Source organism: Odontomachus brunneus, unplaced genomic scaffold (assembly GCF_010583005.1).
Source record: "Odontomachus brunneus isolate Ranch 3 - 2012 unplaced genomic scaffold, Obru_v1 Obru_scaffold_059, whole genome shotgun sequence".
Taxonomy (NCBI): domain Eukaryota; kingdom Metazoa; phylum Arthropoda; class Insecta; order Hymenoptera; family Formicidae; genus Odontomachus; species Odontomachus brunneus.
The window spans coordinates 1,431,515-1,454,437 of NW_022639509.1; the positions used below are offsets into that span (position 1 = coordinate 1,431,515).

The window sequence follows — 22,923 nt, forward strand, 5'->3', positions numbered from 1 at the left end:
CTCTCTCTCTCTCTCTCTCTCTCTCTCTCTCTCTCTCTCTCTCTCTCTCTCTGTCTCGTCCCGTCTCTCTTGCTCCGCCGCACCGGGCCTCTTTGTCAGTCTCGCAACATCCGGCCTGTCTTCCAAGGCCACGCAAGATCACACACAGAAATCGGGTCGTTGAACCGTCGTCGTCGACCCGCGATGCGCATTGCGCTGTAATAAAGCGAAAGGCGCCAAGCCGAGATAAACGCGCGCGCGTACTTGATACGCCGCTGCGACTGTCGTCGTCGTCGTCGTCGTCCTCATCATCAAGAAGTCGATAAGAAACGATAAGAGCGTACGACTCCTTCAGGCTGGATTCCCCGCGACAAAGTTACTTCCTCCGGAGAATTTTCTCCCGAGCAAACGTAACTCACGGACGGAGAGCCGGCCCGTCTCCTTTGCCTATTTGGCCTTATCTTACCGCAACTTTTAAATGAGTTTCGTTAATTCGTTAAGGTAAAATTAATGCGAATTACTTTGGGGCTGGCTACGGCGCGCCGGGGAAATGACGGGGTAATTACTTTCACGAAACGGGGGAATTTTGTCGGGTGGGACACGCACGCGTGTCTCGGTGAGCGTTTCCATTCCATCTGACGCAATCCATCTCAATAGCTCACACGCGCAATGATTATCCCAGGTAAAGATTTCGCGCCGGGCTGAGGTGTATCGCGCGCACGCCAAGCTCGCGAAATTAAGCTCGAGTCCAGCGTCCTCGGACTTTTCTGTTCTCGTCGACAAATACTGAAGCCGCATCGAACGACGCAACGCATTCTCCAAGGACATCGTCCCAGGAACCAGTCCTGCGGCGAAAAACCGGGATGTTCGTCGTCGTCGTCGTCGTCGCGCGCGTGTGGAAATCCACGAGAGCGAGAGAGAAGAAGAGAGAAAAAGAGAAGGGGGGAGAGGAAGAGAGAGAAGGCGAGAGGGAGAGGATCCTTTGCAGAAACGAACGGCACGATTGGGAGAAGTCGCCGCGAGGCGTGGATCTCCTCCTGCCTTTCGTTTTTCCTTCAGAGCCGCGACGAGACCTTGAGGAAATCTTCCCGCCGCCGTTCTCGATTTCGTCATTGAGATCGCCGCGTCTCTCGCGATCGCGCGCGATCACTTATTCGCGCCACGGCCGAAGGAAAAGGATCGGAAAGCACGCTTCCACTCGCCGGAGCGCTGATCTAGACCTTGACGATGAACAAAGAGAGATACGGGAGTCCCACGACTTGCGTCCACCGCAGGAGTGAACGCACCGCGTCCGTCCGCGAAACGCATCTCGCGAATGATGGATTTTTTTCAATGAATTAAATGAATGAACTTTTCGGGCGGAAAAACCAATATCTCTCGTCACACGATGGCACAGCTAAAATTACCTCTAAACAAATCATCCGCTCACATTACAATCGTGAAATTCGCGTCTCGCTCGCGAAAATATGAAAAATGGAGATATCGAAAGATTCGCATACGATTCGACATGAGGTAGTATCTTATTGCACAAACGCGCAATATATTATCATTGTTATTACCATTATTATGGGATCAAAACGCTCCAAAGCATTCTAATGAGTAATTATCTCAATGGAATGCTAAGAAGATCACATGGGACGCGATTTAAACAGAGCGCAGACGCAAAGGAGTGTTTCGCGCGAGGATCTCGTCCCGGACAATCGGAGCTTTCGCTCCAGCGGATTAGCCGCGCGTTCATGCTCGCGCAAACGACTTCGCCAGAGGCGGGACACCAGAAGAAATGCATCTCGCGCAAAATGAAGTCGTAACACCGCTAACTATCCCGGGACCGTGTGTTACCCGGCGCGTGCATGCGGACGTCGTGAAATATCTTCCTCTAGCGAGTGTCGTTTATCTTCATACAACGCCTGTCGTTTATCAGCAACACGAGAGCCCGTCAGCACCGCGAGTGTGCGCGTGCAACGGTATACGCACACCTTGTACATTATTTTACGAGGAAAGAGAAAGAGGGGGCGAAAGTGCGCGGCTAGATGTGTTATCTCTGAATCACGCGGTTATCTCGCACCGAACTTTCCGAACAGCGGCATCCGCACGCGCGCGCCCGTCTCGTTTGCATAAATCAGTCGCGTGCGCGTGTAATTTTAACGAAGTTATTAAATTCGCCGAGACATCGCGCCGGACTCGCGACGCAGACGAGACTTGAATTTCGCCGCGCCGACGTTATTTCCAGGGGATCGCCTTAACGAGTGCTGTGCGTACCGAGCGAGCGAACGAACAGACAGACCGACTGCGCGAACGAGCACGCTTCTCATGTAGAACCGGGAACGCGACGAGACGAGACGATGTAAGATTCTGGAAAATCCGTAATCGAACTGCAAGCGATTAAACTGCGAAGTAAATTGCCATCTTGACGATTAAGATCGTTAATAAGAAAGGGAGTTAGAGATGTATCGAAGCGTGGAGTCCGACTAGCTCGGTTCGTGGAGCAGTCACCCGGCAAGCTAAAGGTCCCGGGTTCAATTTCCGGGTCAACAACCTCGCGCTTCCGATATATTTTCCCTCTACCCTCAGACTCTACGGCGAGACGAAAACCGCCTAAGTAAACGTCCGGGTTTACTTCTACCACCAATACGTCTGCAATAAAAAGCTGTGAGATAGGCTTATCATTAACGGCCGTTGCATGAGAAAGTGAGATTTAATAAAATGTATCAGTGCATTTTCTCTCTTTCTCTCTCATTCTCTAAGGTCTCTCGTTACAACTACCTGCTTATCCTTATGTCCTGCGAACGCCCGGATTTACTTTGTGCAACTCGATATCCCCGAGTCAACGTTCCAATATTTTAAACAGAAATTGGAGATATAGAATATCTTTCTGGACAGATGGACGCCAGATGAGTTCCGTTGAGACGTGGGAAGATTAAATATCCCGGAGCAAGGATTATCCCTCTCGGCGATAAAGATATCAAGGAGGCGCGAAAGCGAATCCCTCCTTTTCTTTCTTCCCTCTAATCTTACGGTCCAGATAAGGGAAGAGGTTTCTGCTAAACGCGTAACTAGTTTCGTAAATGACGATGCAGATGTTTAAAATAGACACGCCGCAATGATTTATCATTTATCTCTGGTTGCGACCGCACCTCGTCGCACGTGGCTCAGCGCGAACGCGACTTGTCCGTAATCTTTTAGTTAACCCTTAAACGCGCCTTCGGGGACAGAGGGCCGACGTTCTCATGTGATCTCGGACTTCGACGAGTCGCGTCTGTGTCGTCGTCGTCGACATTATCACCGCTGAACTCGTCGCACGGGAAATTTACTCGCACGAGAAATTTAATCGAAGAAAAGTGTGACACGGCGCATGAATAATAATCGTGGTGGCGTGACGGGGCGACGTAAGCCGACGTATATGCAGGTTATTTTTCCATCCGAGTCTCTCTGTGTGTGTGTATGTGTATGTTATTAAGCGAAAACGCTCGGCGAGGAGAATACCAGTGGTGGGCGAATAGATTCGCAATCTAGCGCGCAATATGCATTTAAATGCCTTCCTATTACCTTCGGGGCTAAAAATGCGTTTCTCGAGGAATATCGACCGGCGCAAAACGAAAATTAAAGCGACACTATCTCGACGCTCGTTTTCTGAGGCGCCTTGCGAACGCGACTGCGCCGTGCAGCAGTGCCTCGTGAAACGCGAAATGCAACGCGCAAGACTGGCATTGATACAAAAACGCTAAATATTTTCTCTCTCTCTCCCCCCCTCCTTTCAGAATCGCAACTTCCTCCAATTCCTTGACTTTCACGAACACGTCTGCCAATTTTCGAACGTGGACGACGGTCAGAGACACGACTGTCGACACCTCAGGAGGCCGATGCTCCACGTAGTACCACTGGTCGCGCACACGATAGAATATATTTTAATTTTTTTCATATAAAGTAATCAATTATGAGTCGAGTCCCAATTTTAAGTCAAGTTTGATTTTTTAAAAAAGTATACATTATAATGAAAACACGGGAAAAAGTTTTTATTATATTAGTTCTTTTACAATTACATTTCAAGGTTACACATTCACAAACATTTCTGATATTTACGAGAAAATCCAGGATATCGGTTTATTTTTGTGAGCTTGCGGACTCTTTAAATTTATGAAACCAGCAAGTTATACCATTATTCTATATAGACTGAAACAATATATATAGGCATAATATATAGACATTATTGACATAAAATTTAATATCGTATAACCCGTTACATGTAATATTTGCTGACCTATAATTGGAATTTACGCATAAAAGTGTTTTTAATTATATTTTTATAATTTAGAATAAACTAATTTAAAATCTAATAATTTAAAATCTAATAATTTTTTTTAATTATAATATTGCTTGCTTGTATTGTGGTATCAATAGCTCATTTTAATATTCGCTCGACAAATTTATGTAAATGATGGAAAATTATTTTAACATGAAATGACTTATAATTAGGACCGTTACCTTAAATTCTTCTTTCATTTTTCGCCACGTTTTCCAACAATATAAAAACAGAATGTCAGTAGAGTTCATTTTGCTAAAAAGTGCTGTTAACTATTTAAGCCTCTGTTCCTAAAATATAAGTAGCACATATGAAACGAGAGAATGATTAATTAATGTCGATGCTTTTCCACTACGCGAAATCCTAATTTTAACTACAAAATTCACCACGAGAAGTATAGATGAGCTTCTCGTGCATGAATGAAGCGACCTGACCCTAAATACACCGCCGAGAGCGAATCCAATAATTTCAGCGCGCCGAGAGAATCAAGCCGAAAGAAGCCACTATAACGGCTGGTCCGATATTTGACTTTGATCAAAACCAAGGGCTGCCCATTATCTCGGGATCCAACAATGGGGCGTGGTCGCCTAATAAGCGAACGAAATTGTACGTTTCTGCGGGGTCGCCGAGACGAGATCGAACCATCATCGTTGGCAATGATCTGGCGTCTCGTCTCGTCTCATCTCGTCTCGTCTAGTCGCGCCAGGTCAATTTTGGCAAACTTATGAAATCGCGCTCGCGAGGTCTCGGCGACGAGAGAGAAACTGAAACACACGCGTTTCTAAAATAACGCAATTTGTCACGTGCGTATTTCATTTTTGCTCCTGGAGTTGATTCATATCGTGAGATATTAACGCAAATGGAGTTCTCTTGTCTCACTCGGTAGGTCGTCAGGCTTTTCCAATTCGTATTATCCCCCGGCAAAAATTGAAATTGATTGATTGGATACTTTTCAATTTTTTGATATGACATCTTCCCGAGTCAAAGTGGGAGAGAGAGATAAAAGGGTGTGAGAGAGGACGGGGACATCAAATAAACGCTCGGTTGCAAATAGAAATTGCTGAAAAAAAAAAAAAAAAAACAACCAAATACCCGCGGGATCGCAGTCGTGCGCGATCGCGAAACAATTTTCAAACTTCGTCATCTTTCATCAGTATCAACAATTGATTTCATTTACCTCGCGCGTATAAAATACCGCGCGATGTTGTAATAAACAAATCGCCATGCAGCTACAGCCAACGGCATTCGGCAAATGGCACGCCAAACGACAATGGCGTTTCGCATTTCGCAGCGCGAACGCAGCCGCGTCGCGAGTACCTTTCCGCGCTTTCTTCGACCTTTTCAATGGCGTCACGCCGAGACGAATAGCCCCGCATGATCGGGGCGTATACCGCGTTTCGTTTCATTAAGCGCATTCCGACCCGCACCGAGGAAATTATTGTCGCTCGTCTGAGTGGCCCGTCTCATGCCGGCCGAAATAAAGCAACAACCGGGGCCCCGTCGTAATGTATACGACTTGCAATCGTACCGGGCCATTGTTTCTCCCGCGGTGGATCTCTCTTTCTCTTTATTTTTTTCTTTCTCTCTCCCTTCCCCTGTCTCTCTTTCTCTCTCTCTCTCATCGAAGTGTGGCACCGTCGGGAACGAAATCTTGAAGAAAAAAAGCCAGGTCGCGCAAAGCGAAAAAGCATCGCCAAATGAGAGAGAAAGAGAGAGAGAGAGGAGAGGGGAAGGCCCTGTACACGCGACAAAAGACTCCATTCTGTCGTGAAACTGTGGGCCCCGCGCGCAACGCTTCTATCAATGCCTTTATCGTGGCAGCTGGCGAACAGGTGTTGGCGGACCGACTAAGTCGTCAGCTGTGCCGCACTAAGCCGACCGCTAAGTGTAAATGGCCGTTATTAGTTGGCCGTCATTGGCTATGAAGCCTCGATCGAACGGAACCGCCTGGTATCTATCGACTTTCCGTAAAGTGAGACTCGCGAATGGCATCGGAAGGGAATATTTGGCACGATAGAGGTCAGGTATCTATTTCTGACGGGCGAAGGGTCTGCTCGTCTAAAAGGAGAATAGACACAATCGTATCGCGATCGGTTGAACCGATATCAACTTGGTTAAACAATTCGGCTCGGCGTTGAGGTCAAAATTGATTTTTTCGGTTTCTTTTTTCGTTCTAGGAACAACTAATTCTCATCAGAAATGTTTTATGTCATAAGAAATGTTTTATCGATAATCATGAAACGTATTATAACGAATGTTAATTAAATGTTAGACCTTTTCTAAGTCTTTCTCTCTTTTAGACTTTTTTGAGAAGTCTTTTATAGAAACTTTTGCTGCCTAATGTTCACCAGTCGCTATCTACGATAATAGTTATCTATTTTAGCTGCAAGACATTATTAATATCGTATCACACATATGTGAAATCACCTATTAAAGAATAGAATTTCTAAATTTCCGACCTAATAAGATAACGAAAAATGTAATTTCGCAGACAGTGGCAGACAAGAGTTCGTTAGTCCGTCAAAACATTCCTCAATGTCTTTGTATTGGAATATTTATAATATACATCACACCGTCATCTATATATAAAATTGAATGTCTGTTTGTATTCCCTACTGCTAAACTTTTTGACAGATCTGGACCAAATTTCGCATAATTACTTTCCAGAATCCCGCAGAAAAGACAGGTTACGTGAAACCCTCACCCCTTCGCTTCCATCTCCTTGACACGTTACTTCAACTTTGATAATTTAAGGCTCCTGGCCCCCCGTATTGTCTATCTTTTTTTTATAACGTCAGAAGCGAGAAAATATATGCTAAAAATTCTTGCGAAATACGTTAAAATAAAATATATCCATAGAGTAACACTTGCAATCGATTAAACAAATTTGTAAGATATTCAGTGCACTTCCCTTTTGCTCTAACAATCAATAATTTGTCGTAAATTAACGTGACCTACAATTCATCTTCTTAACCTATTTCTATTCAGATTAATTTACAATAAATTATTGATTGTTAGAGCAAAAGAGGAGTGCACGGAATATCTTACAAATTTGTTTAATCGATTGCAAGTGTTACTTTATGGATATATATTCTTATTTCAATATTTTATTTCACAAGAATTTTTAGCATACATTTTCTCGCTTCTGACGTCATTAAAAAGAGATAGACAATGCGAGAGGCCAGGAGCCTTAAGTTTAGTTTGGTTACTTTAAGCTAGTATATATTCTAATAATAATTCTAGTAATAATAAGCTAGTAATAATTCCAGTTCAAGAACACTGAAGAACGTTTCAGCGGGAGATTCAGAAATTCCTGTCTCCTGTGATGAGTAGTGTAGTAGTGATGAGCATAACAATCTTTATTCGTGCTATCTTCCGTCAAAACAAGAAGTCTTCGTTTCTCCTCTCGTTTCGCTCCCAGCAATGACACGACCGCGCACGCTGATTTTCGAATCGGCTCCTTCGCGAGATTTCGAAGAGACTCATCTCCTCGCATCGTCGTCGTCGTCGTCGTCGTCGTCGTCGTCGTCGTCGTCACGTTGCGACGCGCAACGGCGATGCATTACGCATCGTTTCAGTATCATTGAACGCAATTGACATCTACATCGTTAGAGTTTATTAGTACCGGTTGGCAACTGGTTTGTCGATGGCTGGCGGTGCCGTGCGTGATGAACTAAACCGGCCGCGCGATTTACGGTCGTCCTCGGTGGATGTTTGGTCGATCCATCCACCCAGCCGTTTCCCGGCGAGCTTTCCGTGCTCGGGATTGCACCGTCGTCACCGGGGGAAAAAGGAAAGGAAGACCGGCCTCGAGGAATTATTCGATCGTCATCGTCGTCGTCGTGAAAAAATCACTATTACGGATGTGCCGCGCCGCAGGTCGCCGATAATCATCGAAATATCCCGTCTCTTTGAACACGACGTGGTAATCATGGAAGATTACGTCGTGCCACGCAACGGTGATTACGCCTGCAGCATACGCGAGCGCGAGTATGATTATGATTACTCTAAATTCATGCTCCTCGGGTGCCGCGACGCGTTTCCGGATATGTTTATTAATAAACGGCAATGCCGCGGGTCGCTAACCGCTCGGAGCTTACTCGGGACAGCTTAGCGCTGCTGCGATGATAATGACGATGATAGTTATCGAATGTCTTGCAGCTCTGTCTCTCTTTCCTTTCTTTTCTTTCGCTTCCTGCCGTTGAATTATTATTTTTGTCTACGCACATAATTTCATACATAATTTCAAAAGCTCTTCTACTCTTAAGAAATCTTAATCGAATTCTTTTTATGTCATTTCTATATAAACTGAAGTTTTACTAGAATCGTCAAGCTATATTCTGCTCTTGCCTCCTTTATGTCCTGTCAACGTGATAATTTCGAATACGGATAATAAATAATTGAAGTGTCCATTTATTGGCGAATATACATGAAACGTTTCAAGGAAAGATTTATTTTGTATTGTGTTTATAAGTATACCTAGACCATTCGGTCTCACGTGTAGATCACGTGTTAGTCACTTGGTCGCTCGTGTTCAACGTCTACCACGCAAGATACGACTGTGTCCCTGCATACACGATGAGGCAAACGTTTTGCCCGTCATTTTCAAAAGTACATCGATACTCGAGCGCGGTGTACTAAATTTTACATCACAGAGTAACGCTAGTTGAAAGATAAATTATTTGCCATTATACGTGACGTTATAATAGAGACATTTCCCAAAAGTAACGCTGGGAGCACATAGGAAAATGTAAGCAGTAAGAAAATTGACCAATCACAATCGATTATTCGCGGAACGTAAGGAGAATAATCTGCTCTGGTTGGCCAATTTACTTACTGCTGTAGTCTTACTGTTTACGGTTTACCATGTATTCTCAGTCTGATACTCATCGGCCTAACATTACACGATATATGCACGTGGATTAACGTAACGAACCATCATTTCCAAAGTCCGCGAAATCGCAATTCAGACTACAATCAAAGACGCAATGAGCTGGAACGGTGATCAGGACGGAGGGAGGCGTGATCGCGGATCACGTTCGCGAGTGACGAGCGATCTGTCGAAATTAATATATTAATTCTGAAATTAATCCCTGTGTAAGCCGTGCGCGTGCGAAAGCATCGCGAATCACTGTTGCGCGCACGAAAACACGAGCACCGCCGCGGTACCGCGACGTTAAGCTAAACGTTGCATGAAATGAAATACACATCGACATGCGCGCTAAATATTTACGCAAACGCGACGGAAACGAGCGCGCGAGAATTTGTAAATTAACAATTAACGTGTCGTCTCCGCCATCGCGCTCGCGGCAAATATTTATTCGTCGTGCGAACGTGCGTGTGTCCGCAGAGGCCTTAACAACAATCGTGTGCGAGCCCGCACACGAAGCACGCGGGCTTTCGTGTCTGGCAACTCGCGAAAAAATATTGATATTGCACAGTCGGATTTTGCGATGCCGCGAAACATGCGAGTTATGTCGTTCTGAGTTATATATTGTATATGAGTGTGCGTGAGAAAAGAAATGTCTAGAGAAATATCTAAAAGAAAAATATCTAGAAATATTTTATTTGCACTAAATATCAAAATCACTAACGTACATGTAATTTTACATCGAGAAAAGATTTATTTCAAATGAGTATGTACATTTTCTTAATGGGATGCTGGAATCGATGACGAACACGAACAATAATGCAGAGACGATCGTCACTAACACAATCACGTTATCCTTTTCGTATTTCTTGTATATACAGAACTTACATGAATGTTTGTTGTTTTGTTTTATCATATTCAACGGAAAACCTGACCATATATGTGTAGAAATCTTTCTGCAAACTTTTTCGATATTCTTAAGCTTCCAAATGCAGATGCGAAGGTAGAGCAATGTTCTTCAAAATTTTTCTGTTTGGAGCACCCACACTTTCGGTATGTACAAGCTGTGGAATTTTTGGATTAGGCAAATATCACGCTGACAGCTTGAGATTTTACATTAAAAATTTTTTGTTCGTTTTCGTAACACATATCAAGCAATGCTCCTATTTATTTTTGCACGTACTTTCATTGCGTAAAAGCGTAATTCTGTGTAACTAATACGACGTAAACTTTGCGGAAAAAATGTCAGTGTCCTGTCGATTTTCAGCTCCAGTATCCCCTTAACCTCATGAAAAAAAAAACTTGAATTTATTTTGATAATTTTTTTCTTTCGCCACACACGTAATTATATGAAAGGGATATTTTTACGTTTATTTAATAAAAAAGTTAATGAAAACAACTGTTTGTCCCATTGAAATAAAAGAATTTAGATTGAAGTAAGGGCAATTTAGTAGGGACATTCCGCAGTTGTTGATAAAAGTATCAAGATATTAAAGGATTAAAAATTAAGAGACATCGCGTTTCAACGTAGCTGCTCGCGAGGAACTTCCCTATTGCTGTATGAAAGAGGAAAAGAGAGAGAGCTCTCCAATCAATTCGGATTTTTGCGAGGACATTTTCCACGGTCCACTTTGCAGAAGGGGTTCGCGGTAGCGGCTGTCGGTCGTGAGGACTCGTCTGGCGCTGGGGCTTGAAGGGTAGGACAGGGGTGGATTTGGAGGTTGGCTTGTGTCGAGGTGGGGCAAAGGTGACCCCCGCGGATCAATACCGCTGCCGGTCGGCCGCCTCCATAGCGTTTGAACCGACGACGTTCTCGTATTTCGTCTCGAAATCGACTGCCGTTTCGTCCGATTGGTCCGGACCAATCGTGGAGACCGTTTTATTCTTTCTATCCCGGGCGTCCCCTTTTTCCAAACCTGAACCTGTCGCATTCCCGTTCGACTCTTTCACCTGCTGAAAACTGTTTGTCGCTTCACGCGCGCTGAATTTGCAAAATAGCATAAATTATTCCGCACGTGATTGCGTCACAAAAGTGGGCAATGATGTGTACGTGGAACGATGCGCCGACGATGGTTCGCGGAGCGAAATAAACCGCGTAAAACATGAGCCGACGCGGTCGGTCACGCGTGTATAAACGCAAATTTTAATCCGGCTAAAATTAAAGCTCTCGTCGCCCGAGTCTCGCTTTAAGATCTCGCATCGAGGTCAGAGGAGTACTCGGGCGAAATACGAGTTCTTATTGATTACTGCAACGCGGTCCCGCGCTAATATCTCTCACGACCCGAAGACTGGTCCGACGCGAAGTCGGCGCCGGCGAGGTAATCTCAAAAGCACGTCACAAAAGTGACCCCAAACTTATTGTCACCGATATTACTGTGCTTTAATTGACCGGATTATTGGCGAACAACGGAGAGGACGGTCCGAGACTTTCTCTCCTCCGCTTGATTCAAGGCGATATCACTCCCGACACCGTCGACGGCCGCGGTTAACGGAGATAAATGTCATTAATGGACTTCAAATGAAATGCTCGGCGGTCAGCACCGTGACGACTGCCACGAACGGCTCGGCTCAAAGGGCATCTTACTCATTTGCTTCCCGCGCGGCGGGAAATTAAATTCGCGGTTTCTCGACCGCGTTTCCTGCCCGGCAACAATCGTAATGGTTTATTCATTTGCCGTAGCGATGATTAATTATGAATGTTTCACAATTATTTGGAAAGGAGTATCCCGACACGGAGTTGTATGTGTGTACTACAGTGAGCGCTCGACTTCGCAAGAATGCTTTCTCGCTGTTATCGATAGTATCGGCTTGACGAGCGTCTCTTTTCCAATGGATACCGCGCACTTGACACGAAAGAACCGCGAGATTCAAGCGATCAAAACGATGCTATGTGCCGCAAATTATTATTAAAGTTGTGCCACGTTTCATCAGGCGTATTTGGACGAAACAAACAAAGCTTGTATCGTCGAATATCTTTACGATCCGTATTAATAATCGTTACTTGATATTTATTTAGTTGAGACAATCAAATTTGCGTTAGATTTAAAGTTAGACGTACATTTTACATGAATTGCGATTACAAGTTTAATGTCGCATATATTATATGATTTAGATAAAAAACTCAAATCCAACTCTAAATTCACATATGAGCACCTCACGCAAGACAAGTTTATTTTTAATATCTTACGCACCTCTTAATAATTCCTGATCTATCTTCAATCTTTCGATATTTTCCTCGAACTCAAGTAAATAAATTCCGTGAAATAATAAATTGCACTTCTAATTCTCGAAGCAGTGTGAAACTTACACACTTAATAAAGCGATGACGTCAGAATCATCTCCTTATTAAATATTCAGCGATTTGTTGCTGCAGATTTTTTGCACACGATAAAAGTCACAAAAGATCCTTTAGCAAAATTAATCATTTAGAAAAAATTGCGAATTATTCATGAAGCAATAGAGACAACCCAAGATGCAGATGGCGAGATGCACCCAAGATCTCCGTCTGGATGTTTGCGAATTAGACGGCGAGTTCCCCGAGGACCACACTCGGCAAAGTTGCCGCTTGTTTTTGCAACACCTCTCGCGGGGTTCCTTCTTTCGAGCAAGACGCGAACCTAATTTGCCGTCGCGAAACTCCGCGCTGAAAGTTCCGACGGGTAAACGGCCGTCGGCGAGGCGAAACGAATTTATGGAGAAACACCAGCGGGCGACCCACTTGACGACCTCGTTAACAAACAACAACGATTAACCGACCGAAAGTTTCCGCGAGCCGCGTCTGGCGGCACATCGCGGCTCCCTGTCGTCGATGTACGAGTACAGTCATCGCTCGCCCGCCGTGTTGTCGAATCGCGCGAAAGAGAGCGCGTCGCGCGAATCAACGCGAACGCGGGAATTCGGCCCCGCGGGAGAGCCCGTCGCGGAATTTTATTCGCGCTCCCTTCTGCGCAATTAATTGATGCAAATTAACGAGTCGAGAGAGGCCAAATAATCAGCGTGTGTGCATTTATCCACGCTCGCGTAGCCATAATTAATGTACAAATTCCCCGTTCTTTCCCGCGCGCCGATGGAAATCCCTGGACGAATTTCCGCAGCGCGGGTTCCTTTTTCCTGGTGCCGATTATCGCGAGTGAAACCGAATCGGCCGGATCCAGGATGCCAATGTCCGGTGTCCGCGACCGGAAGTCAACACGGCGGCGAACGGATACGACAAACGATCGAGTTTCAGCGAGCATACGCCGCGCGTTGTGTCACAGGCTAGAGACGCGACAGTTGTGCTACAAAATCGACTTGCCGACGATTAATCCCCATTTTGCATTGCACATCTTGCGACGTAATCATCCACCACCGTGCTGCAAACTGTTCTATCTTTATCTTTGTTCTCGCGGCATTAAAGTACCAAGTCTCGTGCTATATCAAACATTTAATTGAATTACAGGAATTTCTCGCGCGCGCGGCTGACCTGACAGTACACTGAGGGAAAAATTACCTTAAAGTCAACAAATATTACAAATATTCTTTGATGGGTGCCGTTAACATATTTATTTATATAAATCTAAATTCTTTTTATTTAAACCAAATATTGTTTAATTAAATCAGGTAAACAATATTTGACTTAAAGAGAATTTAGATTTAAATAAATATGTTAATGGCACCCATCAAGGAAATATCTGTTGACTTTAAGATAGTTTTTCCCTCAGTGTAGTCTGAAAGTGCAATTAGGACACATTTAAGCAAATTCCTAAAAAAAAAAGAGGAAAACACAGGGTTTGTGTGTATGTTTGTGTGCATTCTGTTAGCTAGGGCTAGCGTATATCAACCTTCTTTGTGTGAATCTAATTTCTATCTGATATCTTTTCTTCCATTCCTCCGGGCGTGAATTTTACACTTTACTTTGGAACGGATTCCTAATTAATCGCGTCATAAATTACATCTGTTACGTTCCTGGCGCATACGCATACTTGCACAAACATACACACATACACACACAACTTTATTTGTTATCACGTTTGAGTCCGCACCGCTATTCTTCATTTGTTCCTCGCGATTCTCGTTTTCTTTCTCTCTTTCTTTCTTTCCTTCCTTCTCTTTCTTTTTTCCTCTCCGAGCGGACGAGAAATTATAATCATGCACACAGCTGGCGTTGCCTTTCCTGGCGTGTCGTGTCCCATATTTCTGCCAAGAAAGCCGCTGTCATAATCTCGATATATTTACGTGCTCGTGAACTTGCGCTTTTACGTTAATTGCACTTTTGTCACGCTCCGTGATGACGATTTCCATTAATTTGAAGATTAGATAATCTCTCGCGGCACACATTCGGATAACCACAAAACGTAAAGAGATTCCTCGCGTTTCAGCCGCTCACTCTGACAGTCACGTAAGTAATATTTTTCCGAGCTTGCAAAACAAAGTGAATTTGAACATCTCGAGAGTGCGAACTAATTGGGATCAGGTTAGATCACATGAAATGAGACCATTTGTGCGTCTCAATATTTCCACCTGTTCCATTTTTGAGCCACAAACGATTCGGTCGTTTAATCAGCCACGCCAGTTCTTCATGTTTCAAAAGATGAAAAAAACACGTTTAATGAGAACGAATCTCAAGGAATCCCTGCGCTTTACACGGCACACTGCGTCTCGACGTGCGTGATAGGGCATAATTCTTTATCGTCAACAAAATGCGGTCATTCGCGGTACATAAAGCCGCTGAGTTCTTCTGCTCACGCCCGTTTCGTGTGCGTGATGTTACGCATAATTTCAGTGACTCAGTTTTTGACCAACAGCAAGAAATATAACCTTCCTGATTACTCTCTTTCTCTCGGTTTTACCGACTTTGCTCGGTGCTTCTTTACGTCAATCTGTCGCGAACCAAATAAAAGGAGTCCTTGCATATTAAACAGAAATACGCACGCAAAGAAAAGCATTTTAATTTTTAATTTAATGCTCGTCTGCATTTCAGTCGCGTGACGGAACGAACGATGATTAGGTTATCACAGTTCAGTCGTAGGCGTTAAGATAATTGATTTTAATGCGATTGACTTTACTACTACTCACGGATTTCCTTGCGATACACGTGGGGAAAATTCAGTATGAGCAATCGCGACACGGAAACCAACGGGGAGAGCGGAACGGAAATTGCGGGTTCGCGATGAAAATGCTACTTCGCATGCACTTGCTCCGCTAGAAGGAATTAATCGGTTCCCGCAATTCGTCCCACGCCCGCCATGCTATGTACACTAGCAATCCGTCCTGTAAAGCCCGGCAAATAGGAAAACGTGATTAATCGAGCCTCGCTCGGACGTGCTTTTTTCTGAAGCCGCAGGCGAGGCGCGTACCTCTCGAATTATCCGGGTCCGGAAACGTGTAGCTGTCGAAATGATTTTCCGCGCGAAAATTCACCGTTAGCAGCCAGGACCTCGGCTCTGCGTATGGCACGATGTAATCTCGTTACCGACCGGAACAGTCAGGAGCAAGTCAGTACGCGCGATGATCCTCGCTGCGCGATATGGAGCACAAATGAAATTATTGTATGACCCGAGACACGCCTGACGGCCCTCCTGTGTTTATCTAACGCTCTACTTTTTCTTTTTTCCTTCCCTGTGTCTCTTTATATTTTCACAGTATCTCTCTCGTATCTTCCAATTAATTACCGTGCATAATGTTAACACGCTCCGTGCCGCGCCGAGTTTACGTGACTTTCTACTCGCGTTTATCACAAATTGTTGAAACAAAATGTATATATGTATACGTGTGTATATATATATGTGTGTGTGTGTGTGTGTGTGTATATATATTTGTCTCGTTTCATGGTATAAACTTTGCATTACCTTTTCATCTTAATAAGAAAGATTTCTTCTGAAATTTTACAAATGTTATAAGATATACTTTGTATATGTGTGTGTGTATTTGTCTCGTTTCATGGTATAAACTTTGCATTACCCTTTCATCTTAATAAGAGATTTCTTCTGAAATTTTACAAATGTTATAAGGTATACTTTACATATCAATGCAACGAGGTGATTTATCACGGAACCTGTTAACAAGATAAAACGCTTGCTCATCGTATATTTCAGAATTTTGCGAAATTCAAACCTATTAATCCTGATTCCTCCGAAAATCGAGCGGAACGACATTCGCATACCCCAACGGTGCATCCCCGAATGTTTAACACAACGCACTCTCGCGGATTCGTCGACCGTGAAAACCACCCCCGACTGAAATCACTTTCCCCCTTCCTCGTATATCGATTCGGTCTGATCTCTGCCTCTCTATCCTGTTTACTCCTCCCTTCTCCCCTCTCTCTCTCCCACCCTTTTTCCATCTCTCTATGTTTCTGTATCTTTTTCTCTCATTCACTCCCACAGAAAGAACGCACACGAATTAACGTGCTCCCGTTCTGTTCTCGCATTGCAGGTACAAATCGAATCGTTGCGTGAGCGGGGGCGGTAGCCGCGGAAACGGTGCGACTGGCGGTACCGGGGGCAGTTTAGGTACTGGAGGCGGCGGTCGCGGCGGCGGGGGCGGTGGTAGCCCCGGTAGGGGCAGCGGCGGCACCGGCGGCGGCGGGGGCGGCGGCGGCGGAGGAGGAGGCGGCGGGGGAGTAGGAGTAACAGACAGTGGCGTGGTGCCTACTGCACCACCGACTACCGGCCATCACCCGCACCACCACCATCACCACCACCCCCATCATCATCATTCTACCACCACGACTACCACGACCACCACCACCACCGGGGGCACGAGGCATCAGAGGCACAAGTTGCAGAGCGGCAAGCAGTGTGCCGACCATCGTCACTCACACAATAACTACCGTCACCCAAGTCGCTCCCATCGGGGCATGAACATGGGCCAAAAAATTTCAGGTCAGACGCCAAAACTACGTACATAACTGAGTCGGGCGTCGCACAGCAAGATCGCGATACAAGGGGATCCCGTCTCCTTGGCCGTAGGATCGAACTAGCCAAGTTTTTTGGAGTGGAATCTCACTCAAAATAAAAAGCGGCGTTATTTTCACTCGAAACGATAGTGCAAACACTGCCACTCGAAATCGCAAGGGTGCATATTTCACTCAAGCTCAGAATGAATTCTGATACCACATGAACGAATATTGCAATGGATTAAAGTGAATATATTCCTATGACAGTGAAGTACTTTAGACTCACTTTTCGATTTCGAGTGAAGATATTCACGCGACGATTCAGAGTGAAGAATTCATTCTATATGAATGAAAAATTAGACGAAGTCAAGTGACTCGATGGTCATCCTATTTTTCGAGTAAAATTTCATTCCAAGAAATACAGAGAGCAAGATAGTCACACGCAAAAAAAATTTCAGTTGGTGCAACCAAATAGAAACCAACTGAAAATTAGGTGATCAGAAGCGATATCTCTGTTATGAAAACTAATATTTCTGTTGTTGCAACCAAAAATAGTTGTCTGAATATTCAACGATATTAGAATTCGGTTGAGGCAATTGAGAACAATTGACTATACAGAAGCCTCATAAAGGAATTTGTCTGTTCAGCCTACAACCGAGTTTTCGTCTGATCCCTGAGTAGCCGAAAATTCGGTTGCATCAGAAGAATTGTTTTTTCCATGCATCTATGGTCGATTGGAAAATGGTCAATGGTGCTAACGGTTTTTACTACCGTGACTTGAAACGCGTGACTTTACAAATCGTTCGTCTCGCCTCCTTGGTAGACATTCAAATACCGTGTGACGTATCGCATGCAGAATCTACCTGTAAATAAATACGTCATAAGAAGTTTTCCGCATTAAATTAGTTCTTCACAAAGCATCTCATGTTGCACGGTCAAGTAAAAATGCCAAGTAAAAATTTTTGACCGCACCTTTTTTTACTGACTTTACATTCATTTTTCTCAGTTCTTCAGATGGTCAACATATCTTGACATAAGTTTTGGGTCGTTCTACGTGATTTCGAGAGCTTGTAACTTTCCCAAATGTTTAGTTAATGATATTTTGTATCTGAGTCTTCCTCATCACGACCTCTTATTCTGCTTTTTTAGGATATCAGCATATTCTTTATATCACATCTTTCCTTATTAATGCTTTAATGCTATGAATTTTTACTACCTGAATAGTCGGAATTGTCAGCATATTTTTTTTCCTATAAAGTTTAAGTTCCAACCGAGCATTCTGCCAAATTCTGTTGAGACCGCACACGACTACACTGCTCATAGAATGCATAAGCAACCCGTCGTACTGACCTGTATATATAAGTGCCTATATATATTTCGAAAATTCTTATGCCCGCCGGCTTATTCGTTTCAGCCATAATTTCCGAACATTCGTCCTGAACAAATATTTAACCATGTTCCTTTGAAGTATCTCGAATAATAACGATCATCTTATTCAACATTCCTACGTAGTGATGAGGAAACACTTGAAGTTAAAAAAAACAAAGGTCAATAGTTGAAAAATTGGAGAACGTCCGTACGGACTAAATGCTATCAAATGGTTTGGTTGATAATGGATAATTTTCCGTGATTTTGTCGAGTCGTTTTCCTTCAACAGGAATGATGACTTCATCAACGAGACTTGCCGCGTTTAATGCGGCTTTTACCGCTCAGAGAGCAGTTACGAGCTCACGCTCGACGAATTTATTTTTCTTCAACGGCTCCATCCGGTTTCGTAAGAAGCTCGCGTCTGCCGCCGGGTATCGTCACCGACTTACTAAACGTGACTTCACACTATAACGTGCACTATAACATACGAAAGTGACAAACGAGAGATAGAAAAGCCTCGCTGAGGTCGAAACTCATTGCGAAACGCTCCGAATAGAGCTCATCTCTAACTGTTTTCGTATACTCATCGAGTTACATCGCCGAGGTTTGGCGGTTTGCGGCGAGTTAATGACCGCAACGGCTAATTGCATACCGCGTGCAACGATTCTCATTACGGGGCTCACGAGTCCGTCCTGAGTCCGTGAAAAATTCCCACAGAAGACAATTGTCGCCGTTACTAAATGGCTCCAAACTTTTGAAGTTTTTCTTCAACTTCCCTCAACACTTGTCCCTTAACACGCAGAATTACAGTTATCTCTTAGTACTTAATCCGTGTATTCCACGAAAATTCTAATTGTTCTTGACATGATCGATGACAAATATAATGATTGATGACAGAGATAACGATAAGTAAGGGAGACCGGATCACACTCTTTATATACTGATTAAAAAAATATGTATGCAATATTTTTAATATTGTGTGCATATTTTCATATAGACATAACTTTAGGTAAATGAGTAAGCAACATGTACTAAGAATTGAATATTCTTCTCTATTTGTATATTACATAAGACATAAGCCTTGTGACAATTGATCCATATGAGTGCTAGACTCGATCTCCTCTATCCTACTATATTCATCTATAATAACCTGAAAATATGGATGTTGCAAAACTAAAAGAATGAATTTCAGTTCAGGTAAGCTGAACTGAATAAGCTACTCCTAGTCGACTGTTTGATAGATCAAAAGCAGATATATGAGAGAACAGTTTTTTTCAAAACTTTTGTCATCGGAATCTTTATTTTTGGCTATTCTTCTCGACAAAAAATAGCGGTCTATATATTAATTTTATACCTGTTTTTTTCTTTGGACTATGAGAATTCATTGATACTAAACCAAACTATCCCACAAAGATTAAGATTCTTTTTAAAAAGAAGATATAAAACCTCACATTCACACAATGCTTTTATAATAACCTAACCAACCGAAGAAACACATAGAATAGAACTTATTTTGTTTAGAAAACGATGACACTATAATAGATTTTTACATTGTGCCATTTTTACATTTGTAGCCATTTATACCTACTTCAAGCAGAAAACTTTTTTACGAATTAAAACTTTTGACCTGCCGCATTTTCTACTTTGTTTTTTGGCCTTGAGATATTTTCTTTGCTCATATTATTCCGTTTTTTTCCGCACGTCGCCCACGTGTACCCAATATATCGACTCATTTTACCAAACTTATATATACACCATACAATTTACATTTTCATCATTTTGTCTGCGGAAAGTTTTAAAGATTTCCGTTCATGTGTATTGCTCAAATAGCACACGTCGTTTAGAAACGTTTTACAAACTATTGCGAAATGTTAAATACGTTTAGAAAAAATATGTGGAACTCATATATGTTACTAGGATATTGTTGCATTGAATGTTATCGAAATCTTTCAATGATCGAATTCGTGCGTTGATAGATTCAGATTCGTCCGAAATAATTCCCGTAAAGCTACAAATTTACTTCAATAAATTTGGAGGAAGTAGGATAAAATTATTTTTAAAATTTGGGAATACGGTCAACTAAACGCGGTACATTTGGTTACTAACTAATGTTCCGCGAACGTCGACAGTCCGAAAAAGTCAGCTACAGCAAATGCACGTTACGATTTCGAATTTGTCTTCTCGCTATTGGTACAAATTATCGCATTTAATATCTCGCGATCAAGTTAGTTTCCTATCGTTCTATTTTCTTTTACCTTAGTTGAATACTACAGAGACAATAAATATTTACATTCCAAATCTGCTCCTCTATTCATAGCATTGTTGAATATCCAACAATATTATCTTACGGACATTTATACTGAAGTGTAAGTTTTCCTTGTTTGGCGACAGTGTTGATCATCGCGCATCATTGAAGCATTTTTCTTGAAGTATCCAATTGATTTTCGACTCAATAAGTGATTCAAACGTTTCTTATTTAAAAAAAACCTCACATCCTCGACATTTCGTTGAGTTTCGTTCTCGTCCAAACTCGGGAGTTCTGTAAAATTTAGTGCCGCGAGTCGCAGAGACCGTCATTCCCCACATTTCCTTTCTATTGCGAAAATCGCAATGATATCGCTCGGAAAGAGGAATCTACGATACATAAATTGTGTACGTTAAGATTAGAGCTCTATATTACACGTTTAAACATACATTTAGCACATATGTTTATAAATATGCATAATAAATCAATCGCGATTACAGTGTATCCGTTTACTAATCTCTGTTTATTCGTATATGCATCTATACGTCTTTAAACAAGAGTCATTAGCCTTATCTGACAATCGTGCAAGCTAAAAAAACAATCTGCAATGATATCACATGTATACTCTCTTAAAGTGAATCAATAAAAATATTTCTGATTAAACTAATAAAAGGAACATTTCAGCGATAATCGGTAAATATTCATTTAATTCCAATAAAAACACTTCCACTTTATTGCTCCATCTTATACCGCACTAATTTCGACCAGTGGAAGTAAGATTGCTGCGTATTCATTATACGTGTCAAATATAACTTTTTAGATTTGACGATGGAATTGCTAGCTTCTATGTAATTTAGGTGTAACGATACTGTCTCTGTGTTTGCAAACTGCATCAATAATAGAAACAGTCGCTACTGTCAATTGATTCTTTCAACGAGATTTTACTGATTGTAGTTATGCTGAACTATCAGTTATAAATTTGCATTTAGCAGTAGAGAATACACTGATTGTACTTTAGAGAGCGTGTATTGCAGAGAATCCATTTAAATGATGAAACATTTCTAAACGTTTTCCATCAGATGTTTCTAAACGGATGTACGCTAAACGTTTAAATATGTATTCGAAAAACAGATTGAAGCAGGAGCCCTAATTTTAAGACTCGTTCGTCACGAGAAGCATGTTCAACAAACGAACGTGGAAATCGTGGAGGAACCTTATCTAACCGTTCTGTCTCTTTTTCTTGCAGGCGGCGTGAAGAGCGTGGCGCGCGAGAGCGGAGCCGGAGCAGGTACCGGAGTAGGTGTCGGTGCTGGCGGTACAATGATGTATAAATCAGTTGTGCCGCGTGAGTTATCACAGGATTTCTCGAGACCGGCTCGATTGGATGTACTACTCGACATGCCTCCCGCTTCGCGAGAAACACAAGTCCATCACAGTTGGAACGCCGACGATCGTAGCCTCAACATATTCGTCAAGGTAACGACTTAGTACACGCGCCTATCGTTATCTTACGAATACGAGAGGTATACTGACAATTTTTCTTCTGTCACTGCTTTCAGGAAGACGACAAGTTAACGTTTCACCGACACCCAGTCGCGCAAAGTACAGACTGCATACGAGGGAAGGTAGGATACACCAAGGGCATGCACGTATGGGAACTAACTTGGAGCACGAGGCAGCGAGGCACTCATGCCGTAGTGGGTGTCGCAACGGCGGACGCACCGCTTCACAGTGTCGGTTATCAGAGTCTAGTTGGTAACAATGAGCTCAGTTGGGGATGGGACCTTGGTAGAAACAAACTCTACCATGACTCGAAGAATAACAACGGCGTGACGTATCCGGCCCTCCTGAAGCCGGATGAGACCTTTATTGTTCCTGACAAATTCTTGGGTGAGTGCACGGTGTACGGAGTGAGTCACATAAGCCGTTACGTGTCGGTGTATTTTAATAAATGATCGAGATGTCGAGGAAATTCGTCGAATTCGTGCTCATTCTGTGTATTAGAGGAAGATCCTCTTCAAGAGCGGCAACTCACTACACTCAATCTGTTCACAGTGGTCCTCGATATGGATGAAGGTACGTTAGCGTTCGTAGTGGATGGTCAGTACCTTGGCATAGCCTTCAGAGGACTCAAAGGAAGAAAGTTGCATCCAATTGTGTCAGCCGTTTGGGGACATTGCGAGATCACAATGAGATATATCGGCGGACTTGATCGTATGTAGCACTTTGATCTAAGAACGCGCTATCTCATTTCCTCTTAACTAAACCATGCTCGTCCTTTCCGC

The 22,923-nt window shown here is 43.1% G+C and overlaps 1 protein-coding gene across 4 annotated transcripts in view; it reads left to right on the forward strand.

The window, feature by feature from the left end:
- The window catches only part of LOC116845982 (protein gustavus), a 173,700-nt gene that overhangs the window by 143,027 nt on the left and 7,750 nt on the right, over positions 1-22,923 (forward strand). For all 4 annotated transcript variants that reach the window (XM_032819274.1, XM_032819276.1, XM_032819278.1 and 1 more), the window contains exons 3-6: positions 16,563-17,011; positions 21,885-22,114; positions 22,198-22,528; positions 22,694-22,852. In XM_032819274.1, the coding sequence (XP_032675165.1) occupies positions 16,563-17,011; positions 21,885-22,114; positions 22,198-22,528; positions 22,694-22,852 (1,169 nt within the window). The remainder of the gene's footprint in view (positions 1-16,562; positions 17,012-21,884; positions 22,115-22,197; positions 22,529-22,693; positions 22,853-22,923) is intronic.